The following is a 22,055-nucleotide window of genomic DNA, read 5'->3' as shown; positions in this document are numbered from 1 at the left end:
AGGCAAGCTGGAGCCTATCCCAGCTGACTACGGGCGAAAGGCGGGGTACACCCTGGACAAGTCACCAGGTCATCACAGGGCTGACACATAGACACAGACAACCATTCACACTCACATTCACACCTACGGTCAATTTAGAGTCACCAGTTAACCTAATCTGCATGTCTTTGGACTGTGGGGGAAACCGGAGCACCCGGAGGAAACCCACGCGGACACGGGGAGAACATGCAAACTCCACACAGAAAGGCCCTCGCCGGCCACAGGGCTCGAACCCGGACCTTCTTGCTGTGAGGTGACAGCGCTAACCACTACACCACCGTGCCGCCCCAGCACAAAAGTCTTTTAGCACAAATCCAAAGTCTTTTAGCACAAGTTCTAAAGTCTCTTAGCACAACTCTTTGTTCCTTAGCATAACTCTGGCTTATGGTCACAATAATTGAAAAAAAAAATACTCATCTTGATATAGGAAGGGGTTTATTAATGTTAATTAATATAAGCTTAATAAAATAATTGAAATAGCTGTAAATAATTTTCCTTTCTTTCGACCTTTTTGTTTTGTAAAAAAAAATTAAAATAAAGAGCAAACAAAACTTTCTTTGAACTCTTCTCATCTTGTAAATTTCACTTGACTTTTCATTCTTTATCAAATTGCAAATAATAAATATGATCTAATTTAAGCTTAGCACTTTAATAAAAGTAAAACAAACCTGGAAGTTGGCGGTAGTGGTGTACTGTGTCAGGGTGCGTGCGGTGTTGAATAATTTGGAGGGAGGATTGGTGACTAATCTACGGGCTCCATCAAACATGGCGGTTTCAAGATGGCGGAGTGGGGAAATACAATTGCTCGTTTTTGATCGGAATCTCGGCAACTTTCATTAAAAAAAATCCATCAAGCATCTTTAAACATGATCAGTAAGTATTCATAATAAAGATGAAGTGTTCTTGGATCTTGTGCTAAAGAACTTAGAGTTGTGCTAAGAGACTTTAGGTTTGCGCTAAAAGACTTTTATGCTAAATAACCGTAAACCATGTTACAGGCATGAAATTCTAACTTCATTTATATTTACAGAATTAGAGCCCTGCACTCCCGTGGGAGTCCCACGGGACTCGCGGGACCCACCGCAAAGCAGTGCGGCGCGGGACAAATTTTGAAAGCTCATTGCGGGCGCGGGCGGGACCGGAAGTGCACATATGCGGGCGCGGGAGTGCACATATGCGGCACGGGTGGGAGCGGTGATAAGCTGCAGTCCCGCTAACTAAAAACGTGTTTGAAATAAAATTTATAAATTATTAACTTATGTCTATCATATATAATTTGTGCTGAATATTTTATTTGGCATTAATAAAAACATTTTAAGATGCATAAATTTTCAGAGAGAGTCAGATTGCCAGATTGAGTGAGAAATGACATCTTAAATTTGCCATTGATCACCCTAACGGGAAATCCTTTGGATCACTCTAATGACTCACCGTTCACACCCAGCTAGCAAGAGAACCATGAGTGAAGTGATTTACTGCTTGAGTTAGTCTACAACTCTAATCAGAGAGACAGGTTACACAGTGACGGTAGGCTTGACTCAATGCTATCCCAGAAATCCTTCCTGTAATATGCAAATATGGCTGTCCAATCAGAGGCGGCCAAATTTGCATATTACAGGAAGGATTTCTGGGATAGCATTGAGTCAAGCCTACCGTCACTGTGTAACCTGTCTCTCTGATTAGAGTTGTTCACTCATGGTTCTCTTGCTAGCTCTGCTTTGCAATTAAAAAAAAACCAAACAACATTGGTACAAAGCAAGCCCATTCACTTTTTTATGCTGATCAGAGAATTACAATGGTTTCTCATGTGATAAAAATGTGCGATTTGCTACTAAATATTTTAATCCCTTGACAGCACTAATTATTATTATTATTATTATTAGAGACACTACATTCTGAATTCAGAAACAAGGTAAATAATAACAAACGTGAACGTGAGCTGTAGATATTTATGCTCAAATCCACTCAAAGTACGGGGCGGGGCACCATCACGCTGTGTCAAGACAAGAACTTTCCTGAGAAATAACGCGAACGTCTGCATCATGCGGGATTTGCAGGCGGGAGCGGGACAAAATATGGCAGGCGCGGGCAGGAGCGGGACTGAAAATCATAATTCTTTGTGGGCGCAGGCGGGAGCGGGACTGAAAAATCCGACCCGCGCAGACCTCTATACAGAATACAATTAAGTTGGGCGGCACGGTGGTGTAGTGGTTAGCGCTGTCGCCTCACAGCAAGAAGGTCCGGGTTCGAGCCCCGTGGCCGGCGAGGGCCTTTCTGTGTGGAGTTTGCATGTTCTCCCCGTGTCCGCGTGGGTTTCCTCCGGGTGCTCCGGTTTCCCCCACAGTCCAAAGACATGCAGGTTAGGTTAACTGGTGACTCTAAATTGAGCGTAGGTGTGAATGTGAGTGTGAATGGTTGTCTGTGTCTATGTGTCAGCCCTGTGATGACCTGGCGACTTGTCCAGGGTGTACCCCGCCTTTCGCCCGTAGTCAGCTGGGATAGGCTCCAGCTTGCCTGCGACCCTGTAGAACAGGATAAAGCGGCTACAGATAATGAGATGAGATGAGATTTTGGAAAATATTCAAATTTTTCTGGAAATGGGGTTTGTAAAATTAAACAAATGATGGTACCAAAGCTCTGCTTGCCATTTGTTTTAAATCAAAGGCAGATGAGCGCCATACAAATTAACCCTTGTCTTTTTTGCTTGTTCATTTATTGTATTATAAAGAAAGATTTTTCTGGGTTAAACAGAAAGAGTGATCAGGCCTGTAATGTCTACCTGTGGATCTGAACCCATGTGCTCGTGTCTCTGTGTAACTTTGATTTGATTATTGCAGGTATATTACAGAGTTTGTAAACCTAGGCAATGTCTCAGCTCTGCGCACGTTCAGAGTTCTGAGGGCATTGAAAACTATTTCTGTAATCCCAGGTAAGAGCGTGTGTGGACGGGAGGGGCCGGGTTGGTGTTAGGTGTGTGTGTGTGTGCGCGCGCGTGTGCGTGTGTGTGCGTGTGTGAGTGTACGTGCGTGTTGTTTCTTTCTTTTCCTTTTCTTTTCTTCCCCCCACTGCGTGGACAGGCTCTGTGAGTGGTGTAGTTCCTGGTCCAGTGGCGTGCTGGTGTTCTTGCCGTGTTTGTGGTGGTCATTGGTGTCTGTGTGTGATCCTCCCTTATTTCAGATATATAACAGAGTTTGTGGACCTGGGGAATGTATCTGCGCTGAGAACGTTCAGAGTTCTCCGAGCATTGAAAACTATCTCTGTCATTCCAGGTGAGGCCCAATTTAAACACTGAGGCTGAGTTTTGCGTTTCTGTTTCCTTTTCAGTTTCATTTCACTGTTATGATTTTAGCAGAGATTACATTAGAAGTGACTATTTAGTTTGCTCTCTTTTCTTTTCTTTTTTTTCTTCTTCTACCTCCAAAATGATCAAAAATGGTGCTCATACATTTTTGATAGGCTTTGCAGTCTACTATTACACTATGGTCCGAGTCTCGTAGCGTTTGCTTTCTCATCTGCCCTGGAGGAGACATACTGACCCAAAGAGGCTCGACAGTGGACCGACAGCAAAAATCCAACACCTCTGTACCGCAATTTTCATTATTTTATGTTGGTTGGTCTGACATGAACAGGATTTGACTTCATAGGCAGTTACAAGTCAAAAATTTAAGATCTAAGATAATTGTCATGCAATGGTATTGGTGGCAATTGAGTTTCAAGTAAGTACAGCTCAAACATAAACAATACATTAAATAATAAAATGCAGGACGTGACGAGTCGTGCAAGAAATGTGTATTTCAAGTGCAAATTTATCAGAAGAGTAATTTTGTAAATACTGGACAGAAACCAGTAGCAGCAGTAGTGATTGATATGTAAGTGTTTATTCTGTCCACGTTCACTGGATATGAACAATCACGCGCTCTGATTGGCTACTCTACTACTAGGACGTCAGCTCATATACCATGAGTAGAGAAAAACAAAATGGCGGCGCGTGTTGCTGAACCAACCGAGGACAAAATAAAAACTCTGCTCGAAAACAAGACCCCCAAAAATTCTTATCAAGTATTTAAAAGAAACAGAAATAGCGAAAATAATATAGATACCCCCCCCCCCCCCCCCCCCCCCAGTATCTCCTATTCCACACTCCAAGAGATTTCGAATTTTGAGTATCAGGGTAAGAATTACAGATAAAGTCTTCTTCTTGTAGATCACAATTCTGCACCTCGAAGGCTTAAAAATAATACATCAATGAAATCGGTCCATCCAGAATTGAGCGGGTTTGTTCACTTTAAATTGTGGACACCAAGCATGACTAATGGCGGTGATGCTCGAATGCACCGTGTATAAATAAGAGGGTCAAACTTTTGTTCATTCTCTTCAAAACAGTATTACTGATATTTATACACCTTCTCATTTTTTCTCCATGAAATAAATATTCGGAAAATCATTCATCTTTTTTTTTTAGGAAGGATTCAACATTTTCCTCAGTGATCCGATCTTTCGCGGTGCTAGACAGTAAAGTGTTCAATCGATTTTATTGGAAAAACAAGTCAACGTGAGAGATTCGACAACTTGGTAGGGAATCAGGAGTTTCAAGCTGATTGAACCAACTCTGAGTGATCTGGAAGCAGCAACAAAACACACGGACCGGTGACGAATATCACTAAAAAACCCAATATGGCGGGGCCCGTGAATTTGGTGTGCTGCATGACACAACGTTAATAAAAGGCTTAACGTAAAAGCTCATCACAACGCCACACAATATAATTAACAATATATTCCGTAAATATGTTATTTATTCTTGAATCGGCACTAGTTTTACGTAAACACTTTTAATATGCTGTTCTCTCATACAAACGTATGGGAGGTTCATCAGCGCAGCGGCGTGCTGTCAAGCCTAATGATACAAGTGTTTTCTGTGTTTGTGAGTGTTGTCGTAACTGGCAAGTGCTGTGACCTCTTTCGGCGACCATACTTTTCTCTTCAAAACACGTGTAAGAATGATCTATACCCATAAAGAACATTAAAATGATTACAAACAAATTGTCATTTTAATCAATGCTATTTTATGGTTTGATCCTCCTTGTTAAAGGAGAACTGAAGTCATTTTTAAACTAACTTTATTTCTTAATTAACGTGTTATTCAGTTGTGTTTTCGGAATTAGTAACCTTATATCGTGACTCATATTGGCAACTAATTGCAATTAAATATGATACTTATCAGCCTATTCGGTTTTTAGCCGTGTTGAATTTAGTTCGTTTGGTCCACGGCAGGCGTCGCTTATCCGCGCGATCTTCACGAGACTTGTGCGAGACTTCGAAACGTGAAGAAGTGTCAGCCAGGTGTCAGTGCCGCCATTTTGAAAACTGTTTTCCAAATGAAATATTGCACAAAAACGAGTTTAAATGACGATTACTGCCTACTTTTTTCAAACTTTCCTGATTGCTATCAAAACAAACAAAACTTCCGGCTTGATTACGTCAGCATTCGAAAGAGGGCGCGTATGGAATCAATTTTGTGCCAAAATGTTCATACAATACTTTTGAAATAGCAAACGAAAACGACAAATCAAAATACAAAAAAAGAAAAAAAAAGTCATTTTTTTTAGACTGGCAAACAAATTATTCGTGTAATCGTGCAAAATATCAGTCTATTACTCTTCAGAAACCTTTTATTTTTGTTCCGCGTCTTTCTCAGTTTTGTTTGACGTAATTTATTTTGGTTGCGATTCCAGCTTTCTCGTTTGCGCTCCCTGACTTTTTGCTTGCAGTTTTGGCACAAACTTCACGTGTGGGCGGGCTGTCCAGGAATGCATTCCCATTGGCTAACTTGTGTTTGACTGACAGCTACGCTCAGCCATTCCCTACTCGGATTCTGGCGGACTGTTTGACGAGTGACCGATCCATTGACGGTAAACAAGGATCGAGTGGACTTCAGTGGCGACTACGATATTGAATTTACACTTTGTTGAATTAATTCAATATCATAGTCGCCACTGAAGTCCACTCGATCCTTGTTTACCGTCAATGGATCGGTCACTCGTCAAACAGTCCGCTAGAATCCGAGTAGGGAATGGCTGAGCGTAGCTGTCAGTCAAACACAAGTTAGCCAATGGGAATGCATTCCTGGACAGCCCACCCACACGTGAAGTTTGTGCCAAAACTGCAAGCAAAAAGTCAGGGAGCGCAAACGAGAAAGCTGGAATCGCAACCAAAATAAATTACTGAGAAAGACGCAGAACAAAAATAAAAGGTTTCTGAAGAGTAATAGACTGATATTTTGCACGATTACACGAATAATTTGTTTGCCAGTCTAAAAAAATTGACTTTTTTTTCTTTTTTTGTATTTTGATTTGTCGTTTTTGTTTGATATTTCAAAAGTATTCTATGAACATTTTGGCACAAAATTGATTCCATAGGCGTCTTTTGACAACGTTGGCAGATGTTGGTTGTGCTCTCGGAGCTACAACTGCGGCACAATCCAAAAGCTACCCAAGACAGAATGAATAACACAAACACAATCTCATAAACTCCCAAGAACCTGAACTTTAATATCTACAGAGACTTCCTTATCTGAATATAAAGCTGAAACTGGAACTAGAGCTGTTTGTTGTTGTTGTTGTTGTTGTTGTATTCTCACCTGTCTGATGTTGCAATGCAACATACAAAGCCGAAGTAACATTTCATATTAGATAAAAATCAGTGATAGATTATTTAGTTTTTCCATGATTTTATGGTTTTATTCAATAGCTACATTTCAATGCACTCCTAAAAATATATCTCTTACTTATTGATGCAGACTGCCAAGCCTAGATTGGGGATATATTTTATGCTGCATGATGCTTCGAAAGACACTTGCTTTTATAATATTAGACCAGAACGAGCTTGGTTGACTTATCTGAACTTTATTTTTATTTGCATTGATTTATTTTTATTTTTAGTTGATTTTGTTTGTGTCGAGGCCTGGGAAAACCATTCACATTTTGTCATTTTTGACATTTTCGACTATATATAATTCTGAAAATGACTTTTCTGAACTGAGATATGTTTCTCTTTTGCTTTTAGTCTCAACCACAAATACAGTTTCTCCATTTTAAAATCAAAAAAGGGAAAAGATTGCATTGTGGCTTAGGAGCATCGCAGACGTTTTGACAATCCATATTTGATTCCAAACTGATTGGATCAGGCTGATCGTCTGTTTCACTGTGTCATGAAACTATCCAACAAAGTGTTATGCTCACTGTGTGAGGAAATCACATTCAGCTCACAAGTCTGTCGTCAGACTGACGGTTTTTACTGCTGCGTTTGTTGAAACGACTCCTTACACAACATTTGCATGAAGATCACCTCGGCAAGATGAAAAATAAAATAATTTCCGTGTCATTTTGTTGAAATACAGTGTCTTGCAAAAGTATTCCCCCCCCCTTTTGTTTGTCCTGTTTTGTCGCATTACAAGCTGGAATTAAAATGGATTTTTGGAGGGTTAGCACCATTTGATTTACACAACATGCCTACCACTTTAAAGGTGCACGTTGTTGTTTTATTGTGACACAAACAATAATTAAGATGAAAAAATAGAAATCTGGAGTGTGCATAGGTATTCACCCCCTTCTGTATGAAACCCCGAAATAAGAGCTGGTCCAACCAATTCACTTCATAAGTCACATAATTAGTTGATTAAGATCCACCTGTGTGCAATCAAAGTGTCACATGATTTGTCACATGATGTCTGTATAAATCAACCTGTTCTGGAAGGACCCTGACTCTGCAACACGACTAAGCAAGCAACATGAGAACCAAGGAGCCTCCAAACAGGCCAGAGACAAAGATGTGGAGAAGTAGAGATCAGGGTTGGGTTATAAAAAATATCCCAAACTTTGAATATCCCACGGAGCACCATTAAATCCATTATAGCAAAATGGAAAGAACATGGCACCATGACAAACCTGACAAGAGAAGGCCCCGCCCACCAAAACTCACAGACCGGGCAAGGAGGACATTAATCAGAGATGCAACAAAGACACCAAAGAGAACACTGAAGGAGCTGCAAAGATCCACAGCGGAGATGGGAGTATCTGTCCATAGGACCACTTTAGGCTGTACACTCCACAGAATGGGGCTTTATGGAAGAGTGGCCAGAAAAAAGCTATTGCTTAAGAGAATATGTTTGAAGTTTGCCCAACAGCATGTGGCAGATTACCCAAACACATGGAAGAAGATTCTCTGGTCAAATGAGACTAAAATTGATCTTTTTGGCCATCATGGGAAATGCCATGCGTGGCACAAACCCAACACCCTGAGAACACCATTCCTACAGTGAAGCATGGTGGTGGCAGCATCATGCTGTGGGGATACTTTTCATCTGAAGGTAGGGAAAGCTGGTCAGGACTGAAGGAAAGATGGATGGCACTAAATACAGGGCAATTCTGGAGGAAAACCTGTTTGAGTTGGCCAGAGGTTTGAGACTGGGACAAAGGTTCATGTTCTAGCAGGACAATGACCCTAAACATTGTGCTAAAGCTACACTGGAGTGGTTTAAAGGGAAACATTTAAATGTCTTGGAATGGCCTAGTCAAAGCCCAGATGTCAATCCAATTAAGAATCTGTGGCATAACTTGAAGATTGTTGTACAACAAAGCAACCCATCTAACTTGAAGGAGTTGGAGCAGTTTTGCCTTGAGGAACGGGCAAAAATCCCAGTGGCTAGATGTGCTTCATACCCCAAGAGACTTGCAGCTGTAATTGCAGTAAAACGTGGCTCTATAAAGTATTGACTTGGGGGTGTGAATGCCTGTGCACACTCCAGATTTCTGTTTATTCACTTTAATTATTGTTTGTGTCACAATAAAAAAAAAATCACCTTTAAAGTGGTAGGCCTGTTGTGTAAATCAAATGGTGCTAACCCTCCAAAAATCCACTTTAATTCCAGCTTGTAATGCGACAAAACAGGACAGACATGAAGGAGGATGAATACTTTTGCAAGAAACTGTATAATTATATATCTCTCTTAATGTTATAAGCAGAACAAATCCAGATTTTTTTGTCTTTTGTTGCTCGAATTGAGTCACAGCCACCACCGATGGGTTTTCCCAGACCGCCACACATTTACAACGAACCCTGATATATTTGAAGCAAAATGGATAACTTCAGATCACTTTTTAAAATAAATAAATAAATAAAAATAAATCAATAAAATCAGGATTAAAAAAACCCAACTCCTTGTGTCTTTTATGCTTCATGAGCAAGTAGCAAGAAACAGCAGTATAATATCATGACTTGTGCAATTTCCACAGATCAATCTTTACTTTGCTGCAGGATCGTTTAGAGGACTCGTAATCCTGTTAACAGCAATAATTTTAGTTTGAAGGAAGTATTTTTTATTTGAATTTTATGAGAGTATAGGGATGTCATTAATTGTGCTCGGTTCTCCATTATGCACCAGAAGTTGACTACATTAATGTGCTCAATTTTGATTCAGTGAAGTAAAGAGGTTTGGGGTATGGGGCTTTGCACTTCTAACGATATTACGAGTCCAATGGAGCTGCATCAGATTTCGCTGTTGGACTGTGTGCATTCAGCCTTAGGGTTTAAATGCCCTGCATGTGATCTCTGCTTTGATCCCTCTCCCTGCACGCTCTGCTCTCCCTCTGTCATGGCCCCCTTGCTGTGCTGCAGAATTTAAATATGAATTGATGTCACAGACTTTTTAAAGGGAGTCCTCTCTTTGGGTCAGTCACAGATCACAGTGATGAAACTTTCACAACACTGGAATCTGTATGTCGCTAAAGTGTGTTTTCATGCAACATTACAGATTAAGATACAGCACCAGTCAAAAGTTTGGACACAACTTATAATGCAGTGATTTTTCTTTATTTTTATTAATTAAAGCTAGACTGCCTTTCAGATATTTCAGCTGTAGGTCATAAAAAGAATTTTCCCCGACACCTAATTATTTTTGTTCAGTGGACCGAAAGCAACTGACTTGGAATCACAGACTTCCAATTTTATTTTATAAACAGAACAATTATTGAATTTAAGGCCACATGGCCCTAAATTCTCCGCTGTTTTTTTCCTGCTTCACCATGACCCAATTCAAGATACTACGTCATGCGTCACGTGGTGGGCTTTCCCCGTTCGCGCAAGGCATTGTAGGATACGAATTTGAAACAGGAGAGAAAAATGGAGGACGTGAGTGTGCGAATGAAACGTGAAAGACTGACTACAATAACGGAAAGCGAGAAGAAAAGACGTTATGTTACATACGAAGGAAAGGAAACGCAGGACCAAACTAATAAATATTGGCGGCCAGCGAGCACCTCGGTGTGATCAGCTGTTCGTTTAGCGACAGAATGATGGAACGGTCAGTGCACGGTCAAAGGTAAACCTGTGCATGCGCACACACACACGGACTTCGTCTGTCTGCTTGACTGCGTGAACCGAGCGATTTCATGCACATTATTTGCTCGGGAATCCCCTCAAATTAAATAACTTCCCAGCCACAGAATGGCCTGGGTTTTTCTTTTTTTTTTTTAGATATTACTGAAATAAACATATCACAATGACCAAATTTCAGAGGGAACTAAATTTCACCGATTTTATGAAATCGAAAGACCATCTAGGGGCGGCACGGTGGTGTAGTGGTTAGCGCTGTCGCCTCACAGCAAGAAGGTCCGGGTTCGAGCCCCGTGGCCGGTGAGGGCCTTTCTGTGCGGAGTTTGCATGTTCTCCCCGTGTCCGCGTGGGTTTCCTCTGGGTACTCCGGTTTCCCCCACAGTCCAAAGACATGCAGGTTAGGTTAACTGGTGACTCTAAATTGAGCGTAGGTGTGAATGTGAGTGTGAATGGTTGTCTGTGTCTATGTGTCAGCCCTGTGATGATCTGGCGACTTGTCCAGGGTGTACCCCGCCTTTCGCCCGTAGTCAGCTGGGATAGGCTCCAGCTTGCCTGCGACCCTGTAGAAGGATAAAGCGGCTAGAGATAATGAGATGAGATGAGAAAGGTCATCTAGCTTTAAAAGAGATGTCATGTCTTAAAGTAATGATGGATGTCGTTTCTCTTTACTTAGTTGTTCGATTCTTGACATAATACTGTATGGATTACTACAGTTGTGGAATAGGGATATTTACTGTATTTGTATTATTTACTGTTTACTGTTTGATCTCAAATGCATTAATAAGGCAAGAAATTGCACTAATTAACTTTTGACGAGGCACCTGTTAATTAAAAAGTATTCCGGGTGACTACCTCATGAAGCTGGTTAAGATAATGCTAATAGTGTGAAAAGCGTCATCAAGGTGGATGCCACATGAACTGTGGATCGCTTTGCCATCTTACATTAAATCCCTTGATTCATTATCCATGTTTAAATCTTGCCTTCTTGATATTTATCAATCAAAACAATCAACTTACCATCCCTTACCTTAGTGTCGAATAAAAACCTAATGATATTGTTTGATTCATATTTTCCTCATTATATAGTTCATTCATTGAAACATTCGTGTTTTAGTATCTGGTTTTGAATACATAGTTTTCCTTTGTTATGTCAATCTATTTGGTTTTTTTTGCCTCTCTTTTTTCTTCTTGTCATCTAGTGCTGATATTGTGCCATATGTCTGACTTCATTTTTTTTAATATATCTTATTCAAGATTTATTGTCACTGTACGGAAAACATGAAATATATATTTTTTATCCTTATTTCTTTATCACTTAATTCCATTTATCTTCCATGTGTTATTTCATAGTTTTGATGTCTTCAGTATTGTTCTACAATGGAGAAAATACTGTCATCAAAATACAGAAAAACCTATGAATGAGTAGGGGCGTACAAACTTTTGACTGGTACTGTAGGTTTACCTGTGTGTCGTGAGGGTAATAAATAACCTTTTCCCACAGCACTGTTGAATTCTTGAATCCGATTGGTCAGAAGGTGTTGATTAATTTTCAATAATACAGTATTATTAGTAGTTGTGCTCATTCTAATATGTTACCTTTCCTTTAGTAAACGTCAGTGTTGTAGCCGAGTCACTAAACCTAGAGTCCGAGTCCAGTCTCGAGTCCCCAGTGTTCAAGTCCGAGTCATGAAAGAAAAGTTCGAGTCGATTCTGAGTCGAGTCCGAGAACAAGACTCCAGTCGCACCATTTGACGATGGCTGTTGCTGCCTTTATGTGAAAGCGTCTCTGCTACTGTGTTGGACTAACGTTCCTGCTCGACTGACCCATAGTTGACAGGCTACAGATAAAAAACTTGTTCATCGCTCAGCAAGCCCCGCCCACTATCAACAGAGCAAATAACATGAGAGAGGGTTAACACTAGCTAGTTCATCGCTCAGCAAGCCACACTATCAACAGAGCAATGAACATAGCATGTCACTTCCTTCTCTGGGTGGAGTCTTGCGAAATGACGGTTTAAGTTCGAGGTCGTCCCCGTCGTCTCCTCGATAGTTCTTCTACATATGGAACACATCGCAGTGCATTTTTTTCCCACTGCACGAGAAATCTGTATAAGCAAAGCGGACAATCCTAGGGGCGTTCTCTCCGGGTATTTTAGCGCCATGAACGTTAGTTTGTTCCTGAACATGACATATGAACAGGTGAATGTGCATTCTCTTGCACAAAATTAGTACAAAAATTAATGTAGATATAAATATCTTATGCCAAATTATTATGGCATGCTACAAAAAATAAAGAAAAAATCACAGTCCTCTTCTCCAATTTACGAGTCCGAATGAAGTTAATGTACAAGTCCAAGTCATCAGTGCTCAAGTCCAAGTCAAGTCACGAGTCCTTAAAATTAGGGCACAAATCAGACTCGAGTCTGAGTCCTGGACTCGAGTACTACAAGCCTGGTGAACGTTAATTTAGGGACCTGTCAGACGCTCCACAAAAATGGATTTCAAAAACGTGTAAAAATCATAGATAAGATGAAGTTTTCTGCCAGGACACTATTATTTAGCATTTGTGGAAGAATTCTCCAGTGTCAGCACTTTTCAGATTTCTCACATTAGAATGTTTTCAGGATTTTGGCATTCCCGTTCCTCAGTTACATGACGATGGAGAGAATTAAAATAGAGGCAATGACTGTTGATAGCTGCTGTAATAAGTGTAGCAGTGTGTCTCAGTTCGTGTACGTCTGTTCGTACACTCGCTATTTTGAGTGCATAAGTGCGTTCACACTGTTCACAAGTATGGCAACAGGTAGTGCACTCCAAGTACCTGGATGGTGTATTCAAAACGGACATAATGTTGAGTGTGTAATGCTACACACTTCTCACCCTCAATGGCCACCATCTTGGCTACCACCAGCCTCTTTTCAGCCAGGTGGATGAGGGCATGTTCTCGATGGTGATATTGATGTAATTTCCATGTTGCATTAAATATCGATGCACACGAGTTAAATTAAAAACACATTCATTTGTAAAAGGTGAGCAAAAAAAAAGAAGCAGGTAGATATTTTTGATAGATTATGCAACAGGGGGCGGCACGGTGGTGTAGTGGTTAGCGCTGTCGCCTCACAGCAAGAAGGTCCGGGTTCGATCCCCGTGGCCGGTGAGGGCCTTTCTGTGCGGAGTTTGCATGTTCTCCCCGTGTCCACTTGGGTTTCCTCCGGGTGCTCTGGTTTCCCCCACAGTCCAAAGACATGCAGGTTAGGTTAACTGGTGACTCTAAATTGACCGTAGGTGTGAATGTGAGTGTGAATGGTTGTCTGTGTCTATGTGTCAGCCCTGTGATGACCTGGCGACTTGTCCAGGGTGTACCCCGCCTTTCGCCCGTAGTCAGCTGGGATAGGCTCCAGCTTGCCTGTGACCCTGTAGAACAGGATAAAGCGGCTAGAGATAATGAGATGAGATGAGATTATGCAACAATCAAGGTCAAATGTTGTGATCGTTATTTCAGGTAAGTGCACAACTTGCCATGTTTGATTTGACACGACACTACCTTGTCGAAGTTCACGCACTACGCAAGTCAGAACACAGTGTGCACAGTGTACCATGTGGAAGTGTACCAGAGGAAAACTGTCAGGGCTTTCTAGGCGTCCAGAGAAGCCCAAACATATCAGCATTTCAAATGTTATATTTAATTTCTTTCATTGTTTCATAATTTCATTCTAATTATTCTCTTCTAATTCTAATTTGGCCTCACTTTCTATCAAATTTGCTTCAGTAATGAAAGGGTTACTGTCCTGAAAACATTAAAACCGAGTTAGCCAATGAGATTTGTTTCTTTGTTGTCTCTAGGCTGAGAAGAGTTTCGAGCTGCTCACTCATTGGTTCGGACTTCACTGCCGGGACAGAAGGCCATGGCAGTGTATGTTTATGTAGGAAGTAACAGATGAATTAACCAATCAGATTTTGATTTATAGTGGGAGGGACCAAAAATTTATCGCCCTCGGCCTTCTCGAAGCCCAACACGAACTTAACCGCGAGTCGGTGCCATCAGCATGGCAGTGAAGTCGCCTTCCAGCTGGTGTAGCGTTCATCAGTAGTGTTAGCAAACGCTAATAAAGCAGTCAAGCCACTGCTATCTATCGAGAGCAAGCAGCACAGGCTAACATCCAAGAAACTAAGATTTCTGTCTCTACACTGCACGCTCACTATAGTATTTTTCACTCAGACTTAAGTATTCATTTCCCTCTGTAATTTACTTAGTTACTTTTAAAATCAACATCGACAGCTACACACAATGGCGCAACCTGGCAGCCTGCCGCTAATCCCTTACAAAATCCTTTGCCCTGTTGCTTTTTGGTGCGTCCGGCTAAGTTTTGGCTGAGCTCAAGTCCTAGCTCTTATAGTAACGCTTCGCCACTGAAGTGTACTAACGGAAGGACGCAAATTGAGACACGGTGTAGGTGTTGAGAACCTAACTAACTTGTCGGACATTAAAATGCCAATGTAAATTGAGCAAAAATAGTAATTGTTTACAAATTGCTGTGGTATGAGAGGACTGAAACATTTTGTGACACGCTATAATTGGAAAATGATCAACCATCCCGTTGCTTTATTCCTCCTTACCTTTGTCAGACAGTGTTTACACAGTGAGTGAGGATAAAAAGAGATGGCTCCCAAATCGTCACTGTGTAGTCTTGTGATCATAATATATGATTTTTTTTTAAATGTTAGTGTTGTGTGCATCTGGTCTATACCTCAAATTATAAAGGAGGTCAAGGCATGATTATAAAAATTGGTCTAACTTTTAAAAGTCATTGGACTTCAAAATCACAGAAAATTTCGCTCTGTGTGTGAGAGAGAGAGAGAAAGCGAGAGTTTATGAAATTGGCCGCACTTTATATGGTTCTTTTAAAACCTCCTGTCTCCCTTTCATGCCTTGAGGCCCCTTTCGTCCGCATCTGCCAGTTGAACACGTACACAACTTCGCTGTACTTGTCTCTTTGCCTGTGTGTGTGTGTGTGTGGGCATTTTCTTCACCACCCAGGTCTAAAGACCATCGTTGGCGCCTTGATCCAGTCAGTGAAGAAGCTGTCGGATGTGATGATCCTCACAGTGTTCTGTCTCAGCGTGTTCGCCCTCATCGGCCTGCAGCTCTTCATGGGGAACCTGCGGCACAAATGTGTCTTCTGGCCCATCAACATCACCGAGTTATACCTGGAAAACCAAACCTTCAACTGGAACGAGTACATCATGTCAGAGAGTGAGAGAACCATCCTGAACTAGACGCTCTAACACTGCACACACTCTCAGATTTGACCTTTAAGGGTTTCGGCAGGAGTCTCAGTAATTGAGCAGATTGATTTTTATTCCTGGAAGGGATTCAAGTGACTCAGAGCAAACTGTAATAGAAAATCAGAGGTTTTGGGGAAATAAATGTTGTTGACCTTCAGGGCTGGAAAATGTTAAAGTAAATGCATTTTGTTGGTGTACCTAAGTACCATTTAAGGAGAGTTGTACTTCACCTGACTATAATGAAGAATGAATACTTGTAGTTATCTTGTAGGGATATAGAAACAAGTTCCATCCTTCTGTCCGTCCGTCTGTCCGGTCACGTTTTGGTTTCTGGGCCATATCTTTAAAACTACTGAAAATATCTTCATGAAACTTTGTATACATATCAGGCAACATGTGATCTGGTGCCTTGTGCTATTTTGGATTTTTGAAAAGAGTATTTTTCAAATATGTACATAAAAAATAGATTTTGATTTAGTTTCTAAGAGCAGTGTTCGTTTCCGGTGCATATATCCAAAACTATTCATGATACGGATTTGAAACTTGGTGTACATGTTAACAAGGTGATGTAGATGTGCCTTTTCATACTAAGAAATTTGAAAATTTTTAATTTTTCATGTTTCCATGGAAACAATTTCAGACTTAGTCTTTCAGGTTAGTCTTAGGGGTAGGTTTTGTTTCTGGAGCAGAACTTGAAAACTGTGAGTGGTACGGTCTTTTTTTTTTTTTTTTAGAAATATGTTTATTGGTTTTCACTTTAGAAAAGACACACAAACATAAACATAACACACAACCACAACACGGCTCAGCTACATGCACAAAACAATAATTATTACAAAAACATAGTTATGACAGTTACACAGCATCAAGCAATTTCCTATTACCTTTCAAAAAATCCTTGTAACATAATATCAGACACATCCGGGTCTAAGAAATTCAGATATGGTTCCCAAACCTTAAAGAACTGGTTTGACTTTGAGTGTATTACACATGTAAGATATTCTAGAGGTACCATGCCAAACAATACATCATGCCAACCCTTAATAGTAGGCACCTTATCACTGATCCATTGCAATAGAATATTTTTTCTAGCTGCGTATGTTAGAATACAGTAAAGTCTCTGATTCCTTGACATCACAAATCTGCCTGGAAGACCCATAATAAGAGACATAGGTTCCATTTCTACCCTCACACCCAGTATTTTTTCCACTTCCGTTACAACATCTGACCAATAGCTCTGCAGTTTATGACATGACCATAGGCAATGAGTTAAAGTACCAATCTCTGTTTTACATTTGAGGCACATTGGTGACAAAGTGTGATTAAACATATGTCTGCGGTTAGGAGATATGTGCATTCTATGTGAGTGGTACGGTCTTGAAAGTTGGTATATGTGTTGATTAAGTAATGTATATGCGCCTTTTGATACTAAGAAATGTGAGAAATTTTAATTTTTAGCTCACCTGGACCGAAGGTCCGGTGGGTTTATGCCATGGGCTGCTGAGGTCAGTGTAAAGAGGTAGGGTTGGGTTCCTGTAGCAGAACTTGAAAAATGTAAAAAATAATATCTTGAAACTTGGTATATAGTTGGTATATAGGGCGGGGGATATAGATGACTCTGTCTTCTTGTTTGTTAATTATGTCACTGCCAGTCAAAAGTTTTTCAAAAAGATAGCATTTAGTCTGTCACTATTACTGCCACAGACCAACCTGTTCAATCTATGAAATAGTTCATAGAAATAAAATACTGATCCAGTGTTAGTATTAACTGTAAAATAATGTAGAAATACGTATGTGGTGTGCCTAAAGTACCCAATTAGAGGGATAAAGTTTTTCTGATTAGATTAGATCTAGATTATTATACTACAATAAAGTCATTTCTGAATTCACTAAGCTTTTAATAATATAAATGAACCTATTCACTTATACCTATTCTTTGGTTATATTTTCAAATTTCCACCCCTATAGAGACTTTACACCATCATGTGACCCCCATAGCAATGGTAACTAGGATGCCATGACAGGTGGCACGCTTATAGTGCTTCATTCAGATGAGTTAGTTGTTATTGATCAGTATGGGAAGGTTTTGCTGCATTTTTGGATGTGCAAATCGTTCTGAATGAAACAAAGACATCAGATTTTTTAATTTATCAAATGTAATTCATCATCAGGGAGAAAAAACTAGAGAAATTTCTAAACATAGAAGGAAAAATGGGGGAAAAAAGAAGCATTCGGCGGGACTTGGTGTCAAACAGAGAGGTCAAAAACCCTATGGTATGCTCACTTCATTTCCACTCAGGTGAGGATTAAAAAAAAAAAAATTAATAATAAATTCACAACTGCAGTGATGTGCTCATTCTTATACAGTGAAGTGAGCATGAGCATCAACACAGCGGCTCTGCAGAGTCTAACCTTCGCCGAGACTTAGTACGTTTACATTTAGGATCCTTCGGCGCGTGTTGTGTGTGCACTTACGTACTAACCACTACACCAGGGCGGCACGGTGGTGTAGTGGTTAGCACGGTTGCCTCACAGCAAGAAGGTTCCGGGTTCGAACCCAGCGGCCGGCAAGGGCCTTTCTGTGTGGAGTTTGCATGTTCTCCCTGTGTCTGTGTGGGTTTCCTCCGGGTGCTCTGGTTTCCCCCACAATCCAAAGACATGCAGTTAGGTTGACATGGGGTGGCCTTGGGCTGAGGTGCCCTTGAGCAAGGTACCGAACCCCTGACTGCTCCCTGGGCGCTCTGGGCTGCCCACTGCTCTGTGTGTGTGTGTGTGTGTGTTCACTGCTTCAGATGGGTTAAATGCAGAGGATGAATTTCTCTGTGCTTGAAGTGTGCATGTGACGAATAAAGGTTTCTTCTTCACTTGGTACCCAGTCATTATGGGAAACACCTGATGCTGATTTGAGTGCAATCAGCACGTGCAGATAAGAACGTTGTTTTCACAGAGAGTTTGTGAAGTATTCTGTCAGGTATGTGGCAGTAGACGGATCTAAGTGCAGGAAGAGTGTTTATTAGCAGGCGTGATACAAAAACAAAACACAAGCGAAACTGAAAGCAGATTCATAAACATGGCTAGAAACAAAGGCGGCAGTGACAATACTTTGAAAAGCCTCCGTGTCCTTACATGCGTGTGCTGATTGCGCGCAAATCAGCATCAGGTGATTCCCATAATGACTGGGTCCCAAGCGTGCACACAACATGCTCTGAAGGATCCCCGAATGTAAATGCACTTTAAGTCTCGGTGAAGGTTAGAAGGTGAGGCTGTGCAGAGCTGTTGCATTGATGCTCATGTTCACTTCACTGGATAAGATTGAGCTCCTTGCTGTAATTGTGAAACTATTATTTTTTTTAAATTCTTACCTTCTTGGAAATGAAGTGAACATACCACAGGGTTTTTGACCTCTCCATTCAACACCAAGTCCCATTAAATGTTTTTCCCCCCCATTTCCCCTTCTACATTTAGAAATCTCTTTGTTTTCCCCCCCGATGATGAATTACTTTTGGTAAATTAAAAAAAATCTGATGTCTTTGTTTCTTTTAGAACGATTTGGACATCTGAAAATGCAGCAATACCTTCCCGTACCGATCAGTAACAACTAACTCGGCTGAATGAAGCACTATAAGCGTGCCCCCTCTCATGGTGGCGTAGTTACTGTTGCTGTGGGGTCGCGTGATGGTGCAAAGCCTCTATTGGTCCATTTGTTGGGTCAAAACAAAACATGATACTTTTTCTTTTACTATTTGTTTTTTTTCCTCATTACATGTAATTAAATGGGGGCGGCACGGTGGTGTAGTGGTTAGCGCTGTCGCCTCACAGCAAGAAGGTTCGGGTTCGAGCCCCATGGCCGGCGAGGGCCTTTCTGTGTGGAGTTTGCATGTTCTCCCCGTGTCTGCGTGGGTTTCCTCCGGGTGCTCCGGTTTCCCCCACAGTCCAAAGACATGCAGGTTAGGTTAACTGGTGACTCTAAATTGACCGTAGGTGTGAATGTGAGTGTGAATGGTTGTCTGTGTCTATGTGTCAGCCCTGTGATGACCCGGCGACTTGTCCAGGGTGTACCCCGCATTTCGCCCGTAGTCAGCTGGGATAGGCTCCAGCTTGCCTGCGACCCTGTAGAACAGGATAAAGTGGCTAGAGATGATGAGATGAGATGTAATTAAATGCACCAAAAAGCAAATGTAGGGCTGAAAGAGCGTTTCTCATCTCATCTCATTATCTCTAGCTGCTTTATCCTGTTCTACAGGGTCGCAGTCAAGCTGGAGCCTATCCCAGCTGACTACGGGCGAAAGGCGGGCGAAAAATGTCCGTAGAATTAACAGGGAATTTATGTAAAATCATGACATAAAAAAACTGTAAATACAAAAACAATGAAGCAGTGTGTAATTTACATCAATATACTGTAAAACTCCTCACCAAATACCACTGTTAATTTAACAGTAAGAATATGTTGAATTGATCATATTTTTTTGTAGAATTTACAAATTGTTGTAGTTTAAACACAGACAAACTGTAATACTAAAACAGAATGTGATGGTTAAAATTACATAATTGCCCTGTTAAAAAAAATACAAAAACGGCCACTGTCGTGGCTCAGTCGACTAAGGCGCCATACCGTGAATCTGGGGACCCGGGTTCGATTCTGACCCAAGGTCATTTCCCAGTCTCTCTCTAGCTCATTTCCTGTCTCTACACTGTCCTATTCAATAAAGGTGAAAAAAGCCCCCCCCAAAAAATATCTGTCTAGTAGATCATTGAAACCAGCATACAAAAATCCCGTTGTTCTTACGGAAAAAAACTGGCAGCTGGAGTCACCAGAAAAAATCCGTAAAATATACAGCAAAACGGTAATTGCTTTTACGGTACAGCTTGTACATTTTACAGTTAAATCCAGCATATAAAACACTGGACTTCTGTTATATTTGCTACTTTAAACTGTAAAATGTACATGCTGTGCTGTAAAAGCAATTACCGTTTTGCTGTATATTTTACGGATTTTTTCTGGTGACTCCAGCTGCCAGTTTTTTTCCGTAAAAACAACGGGATTTTTTTTACAGTGTAGGGTTACAGCAGGGGGCTAGTCCTCTGGTACCCACGAGAGTTTGACTTCCCCACTCACATCTGTATTGCAGCATGCCTTGCCAGATAGTAGTAGGTACCATTTTTTTATGGTCTTTGGTATGACCCGACCGTAAGTAGAATTCGCGATCTTTCGGTCAAGAAGCAGACACGCTAACCACTAGGCCAACTCATGGTTAAACAAAGAGCATAGGAATAATAAAAATAATAAAAATCACCTGAGAACAAAGAACACAAAGCTTGACTTTGTTCAGCCGGATGGATTCAGGATCGAATCACTTTCTTATTGTGTTGGATTGGAACTGGACTGAGACCCCCATGCTCAGATAGATAGTCTCCAACTGGTTGTTTTGGTCTGCACACGATTGCTGTGTTCTCACCAAAGAGGAAACTACACCAGGGTTCAATTCAAACAGACTAAACATTGCATATGTGAAACAAAAATGCTAACATGTAGAGGATACAAAGCTTTCAGTTGACACTATATGTTAAATTGACTGTCATTCAAAAAAGAAAAATCATCACCACTGGCATTTAGCAGATGCTCTTGTCCAGAGCAACTGCAAGTTGGCCTAGTGGTTAGTGTGTCCGCCTCTTGATCAGGAGATCGCGAGTTCTACTTGTGGGCGGGTCATACCAAAGATCATCATAAAAATGCTACTTACTACCGTCTAGCAAGGCACGCTGCAATACAGATGCGAATGGGGAAGTCAAGCTCTCGCAGTTACCAGAGGACTAGCCCCCCACTGTAACCCTAGCTGTATAGGCGAGAGGCTGAGGGCTATTGAAATGGAGATTGGCACTGCACCCATACGCCTCAAAGTGCTGATTAGTACTGGGACAGGAGACTGCCTGGGAAGACCAGATTCTGGCGTGAGAGAGACTTTGACTTGTCCAGAGTGACATACAACATATCCAGAGCAGCCTGGGGAGCAGTTGGGAGTTAGGTACCTTGCTCAAGGGCACTTCAGCCATTCCTGCAGGTCCAGGGAATCGAACCATTAGGACCAGGTTGTAAACACACTGTAAAAATGCAGTATAAGGAAACAAATCTCACTTTGATGTAGACAAATGTGATTCGATTTCTTGCAAAACAAAGCACAAATATCAACCTCATCCCGAACTATGACCTCGACTTTCAAAAGTTTAACATGACTTTAATTTCAAGACCTGATTTGAAATCATTTAATTTTTACTTCTAAATACTTTAGCACATTTAGGAATATGGACATTTCACTATTTTTAATTGAGAAAGCTTGGACAAA

At 41.0% G+C, this 22,055-nt stretch overlaps 1 protein-coding gene across 12 annotated transcripts in view; it reads left to right on the top strand.

Annotated features, from left to right (window-relative positions):
* The window catches only part of scn8aa (sodium channel, voltage gated, type VIII, alpha subunit a), a 170,902-nt gene that overhangs the window by 45,126 nt on the left and 103,721 nt on the right, over nt 1–22,055 (top strand). For 7 of the 12 annotated variants that reach the window (XM_060938434.1, XM_060938436.1, XM_060938437.1 and 4 more), the window contains exons 5-6: nt 3,217–3,308; nt 15,467–15,682. In XM_060938434.1, coding sequence (XP_060794417.1) covers nt 3,217–3,308; nt 15,467–15,682 — 308 coding nt within the window. Of the gene's footprint in view, nt 1–2,876; nt 2,969–3,216; nt 3,309–15,466; nt 15,683–21,857; nt 21,864–22,055 lie in introns of all 12 variants that reach the window. The other 5 variants (XM_060938435.1, XM_060938438.1, XM_060938432.1 and 2 more) reach the window with 2 other exon arrangements.

This window comes from Neoarius graeffei, chromosome 13 (assembly GCF_027579695.1).
Source record: "Neoarius graeffei isolate fNeoGra1 chromosome 13, fNeoGra1.pri, whole genome shotgun sequence".
In the NCBI taxonomy this organism is placed as follows: domain Eukaryota; kingdom Metazoa; phylum Chordata; class Actinopteri; order Siluriformes; family Ariidae; genus Neoarius; species Neoarius graeffei.
Note: the sequence above shows the minus strand (reverse complement) of the source record. Positions and strands in the feature narration are given on the sequence as shown.